This window comes from Cebidichthys violaceus, unplaced genomic scaffold (genome assembly GCF_023349555.1).
Source record: "Cebidichthys violaceus isolate CVI_PGR_0920_01 unplaced genomic scaffold, fCebVio1.0.p SCAF_15, whole genome shotgun sequence".
NCBI lineage: Eukaryota > Metazoa > Chordata > Actinopteri > Perciformes > Stichaeidae > Cebidichthys > Cebidichthys violaceus.
In genome coordinates, this window is record NW_027176318.1 from 6,603,805 (window position 1) to 6,616,337 (window position 12,533).

The window sequence follows — 12,533 nt, forward strand, 5'->3', positions numbered from 1 at the left end:
GAGAGTGAGGAAGTAACAGAGGAACAGCTCACAGAGCGGTTATTGGAGAAAATATTACAGTAGATTGCGGAGACACACTCTTGCACACATGTACACGCAGTCGCCCACACTTTCTCGCACGGTCATAATTTTCTCATTTGGGGGACCGTAGCAAAACAATTATCAGCAGGGGATAATACAATAAAGTAGACCATTTCCTGGGTATTACCAAGGGACAAAACATTTATTTCACTTTGTCCAGTGTGCTCATAGGAGTGTAAACTCCTAATGGTAGAAAGTATAGAACATAACTCACACCACTCACACTGCAGACAGCATGCAGGCAGCAGTAATGCTGCGCTGTGCAATTCTTCAAAACTTTTTACATCATTTTCTAAGTTTACTCAAAACCATTTTGGGACGTGTGTGGGCTCGTGTGTGGTTGCACTGAAACTCTTAATATTTATTAAGTTGCTTGCGGTGTGTTTCACGACATCAAGGTCATTCAGATGGCTTTCAGGTTGCACTTCAACATGGTAATCTATAGGATATTGTTGTTTGCCAAGCACCATGTTCAAAACATTCTATAGTCCTCACTGCAATTTGCAGTTCACATAAAATCACATGCCACTCAAACTATGCAGACAATATTGTGGTGTGTTTTTTTTTCCTTGGATCTCCTGACACTTGGCGTATCATACACAATAAAAAACCCACAATATAAAGCTTTTATGAACTCACTATATATCAAATGTTTTGCCAAATTGGGCATCCAGTGTATGATTTGTATCGTTTTTATCCCACTGTATGCTGATCTTGTAAAGCTCTCTCCCATAAGAGGAGAGCTCTTTGGTTCAAAATAAAACAAAGTGGATTTTTCCATTTCAATCGCTCTCTCCTTCATTTTCCACCTTTTTATCTATACGTCTGTCTCTCTCTGTATACACTATGTAACCATGTAAGTGAGCGTGTGAATATGTGTAGCTCTGGGCATGTTGGGGAAAGGAGTCTGTGATTTTATTGGACTACTTTCAGGTAATCTCCTGTGTTTTGGTGAGATGCTTTGTTAAAGTGCTGCAGGAATCAAAGTGTCTCTGTCTGTCTGTCTCTCTGCAGAGAGTTCGGGTGGAGAGATCCGGAGCTGCCAGAGGTTATCCAGATGTTACAGCACCAGTTCCCATCGGTGCAATCCAATGCTGCAGCCTACCTACAGCATCTCTGCTTCGGAGACAACAAGATCAAAGCCGAGGTTTGTATCTGTGTGTGTGTGTGTGTGTGTGTGTGTGTGTGTGTGTGTGTGTGTGTGTGTGTTGTATTTTATTCAGATCAGTGTAGTAGAGAAGGGAATGATTGTAACTTTGATGTAAAAGCCATAAAAAAGTGAATGCCATCTTCTGAGTTGCAGTCGTAACAGCTCAGGCTGTTTTGCATTTTCCTGCTGTGGCTTTCAAGAAATACTGCTTTAACCAACCAGTTTCACACTGATGGTCGGCATGATAAAGCTTGCTGCAATCTCTGTCCCTAAGCTGTGCCTTTTATTGAGTAGTATCTATAGTGGCAGTAAAGTTCAATTAGCCCCAAAGTCTCAAGTTTGTCTCTCAAAAGCAATTTTGGAGGGAAGTCCCTTTGGAACTTTCTGAACCCTTTAATAAGGCTAGTGGTGCTCTAAAACACTGGCAGCGAGACATGCAGATGCACTCTAATCCAACTCCACAGATACACAATCTCTTTTCTTTTTCTCTTTCTTCAAATGCCCCTCAACTCACACACCTCACCCACCCTTTGTACCTTCAGAATCAATTTACTAGCACATAAAGGCTAAGGAATTGACCTTTTGTTTTCTTTGCTAAAAATAATTTCAGTACAGTCGATCAACAGCCGCTTCTGCAACCTCAGTGTGATGCTGCATTGCTAAATTGCTCATTGACACACAAATGCAAAGCAGCAAACTCCAGCATGATGTGCACAGATACGGTACGCAAACATAGCTAAAACACAATCCTAAAAGCTCTAAATGCATCCTGGAAAAAAGGGAAAACAAATGAATAATGAATATGAACTATCTGCAAATTAGGCAATTAAACACAAAGCTATGCAGTTATATCCATTCACACCAACCTACCCTCGTAAACAAAGATACACACATATATAGATACAAAAATCACACTTACATGCAAAAACATCTCACTCCACTCCCACCCTCTCATCCACGTAGCTCTGAAAGAAACCTAAGTGTACGTGTCTTTTTGTAATGGGTGTAATTATTGCCTTAATGGAGGTATCCAACAATGGAGAAAATAGTAACATGTGTATTGACAGTGGATGCTTTGGCCTGTCTGTTTGCTTGTCTCGTTCAGGACCTAAGGCGTCGCTAAACACTATTTACACAAATTAAATGTAAGCGATATCAACCAGCCAAAATTGATGCTTTGCATATCATCAAATAAAAGCAGGCTTTCACACATTGCCATGTGTGTATACAGTGACAAAATGCAGCATGCACGCTCTAATGCACACAGAAATTCAACCGTATTTCTTAAATAGTTTTTAATGAAAAATTAACTTGACAGACGATCACCAAGCCAGATACGGGATATTAGTTTGGATAAAGATCCCATTGTTGGAATGAAGCAAGATGGTTTTTTTTATACTGTGATGAGAGTAATGAATTTGTTTTGTTATGATTGATAAGTATATTATTTATTTCAAAACCCTATTACCCAGGGAACAAAGCAATGAATCCTTTGCTGTTACCAATAGTGTTTGCTTCTGTATTTTTTCCATTATAACAGCGCATCTCTTCATAGAGTTTAGTATTGACATCATTCTTGAAAACCATTCTTCTGCATCCTCCACTTTATTTTTGGTGTTGAAAAACTCAGCGCCTTTATTCGGATCACCTGAAGAAGCTGTGATGCAGATTTGTGTTTGAACTGTAGAGCCATCACATTAACGGTGGAGCATATGTTGGAACATCTTGACTTTCATTTACGTCTTTTTTTCTCAGATCTTCTTTATATTCATTCAATTTCAACCAAAGAAGATTTAAAAGAAAGTTCCAGAGTCAAATAAAGATTTCGTAAACAACATTAAATTCTGTGCAACTGGGCAGCCCTGAATGACTCTTCTAAGAAGCCAGCAGTCATGTGACGGAAATTCAGTGAAACTTTTCCTGAAGCGCAGACTGTTTACGTAAAATGGTAAAGTTTGCAGGGAGGAGAGGATAAGATGTAAGAGGTAGTTTCTAAATGGAAATACTTCAAGATTCTTTACTTCAAGCATGTAGAGCCTCCCCTTTTCCCCAATATTGGTAACACTTGTTGGCACTTGCAAACATGTTGTATATATAGATTGCTTTTTCCCATTTTTTGGGAAATAGATTATTCAAAAAATATTTTTTTTTACTTTAATTACTGCATTGAAAAACAAGGCTGCAGTGAGTTAGAATGTGGCCGGACAAAAAACCCCTGAACATGATTGGGCTTCATTAAGACTACCAAGATTACAAAACTAAAGACAAATTGCTGCTGTTAAGCGATTCTTTCTAGATTGATGAATTTTTTTTATTGTTTACTTCACATGAAGTGTACATACAGTTATATGTAACGTAGCTCCGTGGACAAGGAATTCCCATCCCTTGTCTCTGTTGATGCAGGCATCATTCCAATCAGCTGATAGGGAAGGGTACTGTTGTGAAACGATTCTTCTTCTTGTAGATTTGGCTATTTTTGTAAAGTAATCAAAATTGATTGATTAGTTTTGGGTGCAGAGCAGAATAGTGATTTCGCTACAGAAAAATGCCATTGCAATATTTCACATCTAATGTACCTCAAATGTCCTATTGTTATTCATTAAAAAAAACGTTTTCTACACAGTGTTGCGTGACACATTAGCTGTGTCAGTTAAAAAGGGATGTCACGCAACCTTCTAGCAATAGTTACTGTAATTCTCACAAAGCTCACGTTATAAAAGTACTGTGTGTGTGTGTGTGTGTGTGTGTGTGTGTGTGTGTGTGTGTGCTCCAGTCTGTAAGCTTGCCTGTTTTAAAAATATCTTTCGACAGCAGTATTTGAATATGTATGTCATTGGCAGCTCTATTACCCAGGGACTCATATCACAGCAGCTGTCACAGAATATTAAAAATAATAAGACGACAGTTAATGCATTTAGATATTCTTTTGCCAAAACTTGGCAGACCGCACAGTTGGTGTTTGCTAAAAGGACACGGAGACCCTCTGTACCTGGGAGCGCTTTTCCTTTTAGGGGTCACATGTGGTAGTTTTGTTCTGCAGCGCCACTGCTCCCACTGGTTTGAGTTTCACAGGTGTGTCTTGTCTCGTGTGGGTACCCACCTAACACAAATGCAAAACACAATTTTTGATGGTTTATTATTTTCATTGTTTATCCGCCAATGCTTTTCATGACAAAGCTAGAGATGACATTAAAAATGATGATAGCTACTCTTACAAAATAGTAATTGCCACAAAATTAAATCAAACGATGGTCATTTTGTGTGGCAGGCCATTTAAGCCCCTAATTGACAATGTGAAATGACGTGACAGCACTCCCTATATTTGAGGATATTAAATAGCCGCATGAAAAAAAATAATCTTTCTTCTAATTGGATATCTTCAAGCTGTCAATTCCTGTGATTTTAGAGCTGCTTACTTAAAGCCCTTTTATTAAGAAACGGTTAAGGGGAGCTTTAAGTGGCTCATTACTTTCATGAAATGACAGTAATAAAACAATAAAAGCCTCTATCAGTTTTGATAACCTATTACTTAATGCTATTTTTTAAACAAGCTCTTTGTTCTTGAATTGACATGTAAGAGGATCAATCAAACACGTAGCATAGCTTGTATGTAAGATGGGCCATCTCACTTACAGTAACATGCATTATGAACTTAGATGGTAGCTATTTGTTATAAGCACTGAAGACTAAAGGCTTCTCTCTTATTTTCCGTTAGCCAGATAGACACAGATGGCAGGGGACACGCTGAGCAGCTTGACACAGCCACAACATGGCTGCTATTTGTCACTAAAGAGATACTCTGTAGGGGCACAGAGAGGAGGAGAGACAGAGGTGGGAGGGAGGGAGAGGAAAACATAAAGAAAACAAGAAAAGACGGCTTACTGTTATCAGGTCAGGTAAGAATGCAGTCTGTGGTTTTCTGTCTCTGGATGTTTCACGTTGGTGTGTGAGAGTGCATGTGTGTGAGAACGTGTTAGTTTATTTAAGGGCGGGAATGTATGTTGAGTGCTATGCTTGTATTACATTACATTACATTACGGTCATTTAGCAGACGCTTTTATCCAAAGCGACTTACGATTCAGTATCTATCTCCCGTTGGCGCAGCTACGGGAGCAATTTTGGGGTTAAGTGTCTTGCTCAAGGACTCAGACTAGCGGAAAAGGAGCCGGGGATCAAACCGCTGACCCTCTGATTGAAAGGCGGCCCTGCTCTCCACTTAGCCACGGTCACCCATTGTTGATTGTATCCAATCAGGATGTACATAGAGAGGTCTGGCCTCAGCTCAGAATACAGTTGTCCACGGAGGCAGTTGGGCATATTCCTTTTCAGCATCCTTTATAGCTGCTCCAGTCATACACGCACATTCACACACATACACATATACTGAGGTGCACACTTGCAAACCGTCACCTATTCTTCGAACACACACAGTACATACATGCTCCCAAGCCTTTTGACATGTCAGCTCATGCATCCCCCTTTAGCTCCACACACACACACACACACACACACACACACTGTGTCAGACTAAAGTTCAGTCACATCAGTAATTCATTTTGTGTAGCAGCCTTGTCGATATCCATTTATCCAACAGACCGGTTGAGGGGAGAGGAACGTGCCCCCTGACTCTGTGTCACAGCCCCAACCCCACTCCCCTCTCTCTCTTACACATATCCATTTTGTCTAGTTCACACCTCACATATTACTGTCTGCCTCTAACACTTGATTTTGGCATCAGTTACCTTAATTTCTTCTCCTCCCATCGTTTTTGTATATGAAATGTTTTCTTTCTTCTTCTTTTTTTTTTTTTTTTACCGGAGATCCGCTTGATTATACAGTACAGTGTAAATACAGGGTTCTTACTGGAGACTGGATAAGAATCTATCGCAGTTAGAATTGCTGTTTATTCTCAGTGTTTTACAGTTTGTTGTTAGAGACAAGCGATGAGTCAATATGGTGAAATAAATCTTGTTTTGGATTTTTAGACCATGAACTGTGCAAACTGTGAATGTCTGTTCACCAGAGATCAGCATGAAAGATGAGAAAGACACAGCGAATGATCCATGGCAAATACTGTAATAATATTGCATGCTTCTGTCCCTCTTTACACAGTGCATGCTGTATATGCAATTTTCCACTCTGATTACTGTGTGAAATAGTGTGTGAGTGTAAAAGCAAGGTTTATTTTTAATCCCTGTGTCAATTCTCACCACTGGCAACAACATCCAGAGTAGTTCATCAATGACTACTTTAATTCAAAATACCTTTTTATATTGTTTGACATAAACAGCTACATGTCTGGAAGAGAAAAGTCTCTTCTATCCATGAAGGTGTTTTCTTGCCACTTCAGCAAAACAGCTGGTAATTCCTTGCCTCTGGGTTTTCCCATCCTGCAGGTAACCTTTAGAGAATGCTCCTGGTTCGCTCTCCTCAGTTCCGTGATCTAGAACGCTGAGAGCTTCGGGATGATTTGTAAAATGACTAATCCATCATTTTCCTGTCACCGCCAATAATCTGGTGTCAAAAATACCCTTTGTAATGGTTCTACATCTGAATTATTGGTCATATGCTAGCATGAAACCACTGGGGACCACCCACCTACCAAAGCAAATGCATGCACAATCACACACTGGGATTATTAAGCACTCTCCCTGTCCCCTGCTGCCAAGAGTAGAGGTTTTTGTTTTCTCCGTTGCCATAATCTTCAAACAACAGAGTAGAGCCTCTAGTGTATTTGTCAAGGTACATTTTCACAGTTGGGGATCTTACTGTTGATACTGCTGCAAAATTAGCCTTGTCCCTTCCTCAGAACAATATTAGGGAGCCATAGGTTAACGCTATGTTTGGCCCAGTTTAGAAGGCTCCAGAAGGAAACGTTAGCCTAGGGCCAGGAACTTAATTAGCCGAAGGTTGAAAGGTTCTAAAATTCAGTTAGCCCGAGGCCAAGCGTCAGGTAAGAACAAAACCCCTTGTGTGTGTGCGTGTGTATGCCTGCATGAGGTTGAAAGGTGTGACACATCTTCACCCTGTGTCCTCGCACACGACATGCAAGCAGTGAACTATCTGGACTGCGCTGCTGATTATTGTTGACGTTCCATAGGTGATGACTAGGAACACACTTCTTAGGCTTCACGTGCCAACAATCCAAGTATGTGTCGCCCGTTTGTCCCGCTGCCAGCTTTTTACGGCGCCGGCACCTGATTCCCACAATCCCAGCTGTCACCGCTGCTAACTGTTACCACGGCAATGCTGTCGCTATGGGTTACCAATAGCCGTGGCCCGGCGCGGAACAGCAGGAGACAAAGACAAATCAATCTGCACTTCTAATCTTCTTTACATGAAATAGAGGAACGGGCGCAGCGGTATTGTCGAGCCTTGTAGGTAGCTCAGAGGCAATGCAAAGTAATAAATAGCACTATGGGTTTTGTGGAATAAGAGATTAACTGTGACAAAGGCATAAAGAGGAGAGGGGAGAGGAGCAGAGATCGGTACTGGGCGAAGGGAAAGGGAGCAGAGGGAGGAGGAGAGGAGCAGAGGTGAGGACTGGAGGGCATAAGAGGGACAACAAATCAGGTTGAGGAAATTGTGTGGCCAGTGGTGCAAGGTTAGTTTGCCATTCATTGCATCCCTTAATCCATTTTAATTGAATAGATAAGCAAAGTCATTTTGCTCGATAAACTCCTGCTGTGTCATCAAACGCCTCCCTCCTCTCGCTGCCCTCCATCACTTTCTTACGCTTTCTTTCCCTCCTTTCACAGTCATTCTCTCTCCCCACCTGGCCCGCATTTATCATTTGCTTTCACTCGGAATAAATCAAAGTCAAATTGCACTTGTAAACACTCATTCAGATGTGTGTGTTTTTTGTTCTTTTACTTTTTTTCTTGGCCTACTCACACCAAAACAATGGGTGCCAGGGAAAAATCACAGGAAAGTCTATTCATTGCACTTTACTGTCCCTGTCCACATGTCTGCATGGTACACTCCAACCATCTGGTGCTTCACGATTAAACATACACTAAGAATCATTTTCTACTACATGTGCTTGATGGGGAGAACGTGCAGAAAAATAAAAGAGGTTTTCAAGAAGCCTGATTAGGCAGTCAACTGTGAAAAACTGTTTTTTTCCAGTTATCTGGATGAGTAACTCTGCCTGTTGCTATATTTCAGAGATTCAATAAAAGTGACGGCATGAAAGACAGGCTTTCTCTCTCCCTCTTCCTCTAACACACACACAGACGCACACGCACAGACGCACACACACACACTCACACACACACTAGTTGCTCTGTCCATGTTCGTATTAGTCTCCTGGTGATCACAGCAGCCTGTTTCTGGTGATTAGTACTACACCCCTGTCGATTGGACTAAACGCGGCTTGCTGTAAGCTCTTTGGCCCCCTAAGGCCGATGAAGATCCCTACAGTGGAGAGGCGATGTGGGAGGGTTTAAAAAGCACCAGCATAGGGAGAAGGCAATGCGTGTATTGCCATGGTGGGAAGGCATTATGGGTAACACCATAGGGGGAAGACATAATGTGTAACACCCGAGTGCCCTCAATGTGATCCCCACTGGGTTAACGGTCCTGATGGTCTTGTCTCACTGAATCAGGATATAATCATAAATCAGCACTGATTTGGCTTGTTTGTTTCTGTGTGTGTGTGTGTGTGTGTGTGTGTGTGTGTGTGTGTGTGTGTGTGTGTGTGTGTGTGTGTGTGTGTGTGTGTGTGTGCCTGTGTGTGTGTATTTACATAGCAAATACAGCACTACATAGAATACAAAGAGAAGAGGTGGTTACATGAGCAATTTGGAGAGTTTGAAATCTCCAGAACGGTGAGGCCACTTGTTGAAATACCTAACATTTGATTATGCTGTGCCTGCTTCTTGGTGGCAGACATTAAAACAAGCCCAGAAGAGTGATATAGGAGAGTGAAGGTGGTGCTTGCATAAAATACATGAACATTTTACATATAGCCTGGTGAGTCTGCCATTAGGGTGTTTGGGGAGTCCTACCAGCCATGTGGTTGGTATGACTGGTAAGACTACTTGGTAAAAACAGTATCTTGTATTTTCTAGTTTCAAAACCGTAACATTAAGTTTAATGCCTGATAATCACACTGAATTGCCATTTATTTTCACTTCATTCATTTATATTTGAATCACTAAAGAAATCTGAGCTGCAGATGTCTGGAAGCAGGCTTCTACGTTTACTACCTGTACTAATGGGAACCTTTTACAAAGCATCCTTTGATTATATTATACAATTTCAAAGTGAAATAATGGTCTGCCCTCTGAAAAATACAACCTGGAATCTCTTTTAAAATGTTGTCAGTATTGTTAAAGGCGTTGAGGATAAAATTATGCTATACAGGTGTTGAATTATAGGATTATTTGTAACTGGCTAATTTGTTCAGATTTATATATTTATGTTATGTAAATATATATTCACAGTTTATGCATCTTTGAGTTTGATGTTTGTCTACACAGTACAGTATATTCTTTTTGTTTTCTTATCCATTCAAAGTTTACCGCATGCTCGAGGTCTTTTGACTGAGTTTTCAAGGGTTGGGATCACACATGTCTCTTTGCTATTATAAATAAACTCCTGGTTTCTAATACAATCTATCATAATTTCAAGTTTAGCTTTTATACTTACCCATTTCAACCATAAAGATTGTATAGATCATACTCACTTTTGCACAGTTATTCATGGTGCATGTGAAAAATAGTACAACATTGTTATATAAAGCAATTGAACCATAGTCTTGTCTATTTTAAGAAGCAGTTGTGTCTCCGAACTATTTTCCTTCTCAGTTAGCAGCAGCAGAAAGTGTCAGTGGTGATGTGTATACGCATATGCATGGCAGAAACAGACATGTAGAAATTGGAAATATTGAGAAGCAGGATGAGAGGCAGATAGTGCAGCAGACAGACACGCAGCAGACAAGCGAAAGCAGATATTGTGTATGTTTTGTTAGATTATAAGCAAAGCAGGTGTCACAGCTCTTTTCCTTCCCTCACCAGTGTAATTAAGTGTCATTTTGTGAAAGCACTCATTAGTCATTAGCTGTGTCGTAGTATCTTTAATTAGTACACACTGGGTTGTTAATCTTATTGGCAGGACTGACAGATACTATAGGCCACACACACACACACACACACATGCTGAACACACATAAGTAGCTACTTGCATTGACAACTGTTGACCATTTTGTCGAACATTTTTCTGGTGGCGTACTATGTGAGTCTACGGCAGGTTTTCATGTTCATTTTCTTTGATCCTCAGATCCGCAGACAGGGAGGCATCCAGCTGCTGGTCGACCTACTGGACCACAGGATGAGTGAGGTTCACCGTAGCGCCTGCGGAGCCCTGAGGAACCTGGTGTACGGCAAGGCCAACGATGAGAACAAAGTGGCCCTGAAGAACTGTGGTGGGATTCCGGCCTTGGTCCGCCTGCTGAGGAAAACTGGAGATGTGGAGATCAGAGAGCTGGTCACAGGTACTGTAGCTGTGGCTAAACTTACACCTAATCTTCCTTGCACAAATATCTATAAATACATATACATCATGGTGTAGCTGCAGTTATTTTCCAGCAAGACTCTGCTCCTTTGGCCTGAGGAGAGGTTATAATGGTGTGTGGATGTGTGTGTGTGTGTGTGTGTGTGTGTGTGTGTGTGTGTGTGTGTGTGTGTGGGTGTGGATGGAATTTGCTATGCAAAGATGTGAGGATCAGTAAAGCGGCCATGCACACACAAATCTGTGTCATTCTATGTACCTGTGTACCTATGCACATAACAAGGATATTGCTGCTGATTACTGGTTGAACACTTAATATTTGCATGCACACACTCCATGCAACAAACACACACTTTTTAATTACACCTTAGCTTCTTTGTATTAAAGTTTCATTTGGCCTTGACAGCCAGTAGTCTTGGAGCATTTAAACATTCAACTTTCAGTGAATATTCTTCACAAAATGTTACTATTCACCATGCAGACAACCAAGGCTGTTCATCTTTAGCTCCTTCAGATGCTTAACAATTTAACATTCCACCTGAATGATGTTTTACATTCAATCACAGCTCTCTTCAACAGATTAATACGACTCTGAGGCATATCTTCCGGAAAGAATGCAGAGAAAGCAAACAATTTTATTCTAAACATAATTTCTCTTGAGAAGTTTTTTATTCTGTTTCCTCTCTTTTCAACTGTTTGAGTTGTTATTCAATTAAAGTTTGGCTCTGGGTTGGTTTTTTTTTGCGTGGGTGCCTGCAAACAATCGCAAAACATGTGTGTGTAGCATTTAAGTCCCGACCAACGAGTGTGGTGGTTTACAATCACTGGTCAAACTTGTCTTAACCTGGAGGGCATGAGCAGAAGTTAGCCAGTGCACTGGAGACACACACATACAGAAATGCACACACCCACACACACAAACATAGAGACGCACAAGCATATGCACACACTCACGCAACCACACTCAGATGTGCAGCACTTATTGTGGAGAGGCACACAAATATCTGTGTAGGCAAAAGATGTATGGATTAAATTTGAACACCCACCTAAGCAAACAGACATTACATGAGCTGCTATAATTTGATCTCCATTTCTCCCCCGAAATATTTTGCAATATGCCTCCCACTAAGAATTTAATATTCTACCAGAGGCCCTTTAGTGCTGCAGCAAACACTAACACAAGCACTGCGTCCCTCTCTGCCTAACGAAGACGCACAGATGCTCACACACTTACACCACCTGAAGCATATGTGTAATCCAAATGTGCAGCTACAGTTATTTCCCAGCATGGCATTGGTTCTACAGCCTCAGGACAGGTAATAATGATGAGCTGCAGTGCTGAGCATGTGTGTGCGTGTGAATCGTGTTTGGGCATATGTGTCACAGGATTTAGTCGAAAGGTTAAAACCTGTGTTACTTATGGAATTCAGCAAGTCATAATGAGTGTCTCAGAAAGGTTAAGAGTTTGCTTTGATTAAAATGAGAAGGGTGAGCTGTGACCTGTGATAGGTGGGGATGCAAGCAGCCCAGCAGATGTTCCAATGAGCGGTTCTCCCCGGTGCGTTGCGAGCATGTCGCTCCCATGACAGAACCGGGCAGTCCTTGTCCTCTCTCCTTCTCCGCTCTTTTGTCGTCTCATTTCTCCCACTTTCCTTTTCTCCTCCACCTATGTCCTTGTGTCGTTCACTCACCTCTGCACACCCTTCTTCTCTCTCTGTTATCCGCGTGCATGGTGGCCTTCTATGCGGCTCAGTGTCATGCATCACATTGAGCCGGGGCTGTATGTATC

The 12,533-nt window shown here is 41.3% G+C and overlaps 1 protein-coding gene across 1 annotated transcript in view; it reads left to right on the forward strand.

Moving 5' to 3' along the window:
* Positions 1-12,533, forward strand: part of ctnnd2a (catenin (cadherin-associated protein), delta 2a) — a 232,506-nt gene that overhangs the window by 153,216 nt on the left and 66,757 nt on the right. Inside the window, exons 13-14 of the mRNA XM_068709723.1 lie at positions 1,096-1,228; positions 10,514-10,727. Coding sequence (XP_068565824.1) covers positions 1,096-1,228; positions 10,514-10,727 — 347 coding nt within the window. The remainder of the gene's footprint in view (positions 1-1,095; positions 1,229-10,513; positions 10,728-12,533) is intronic.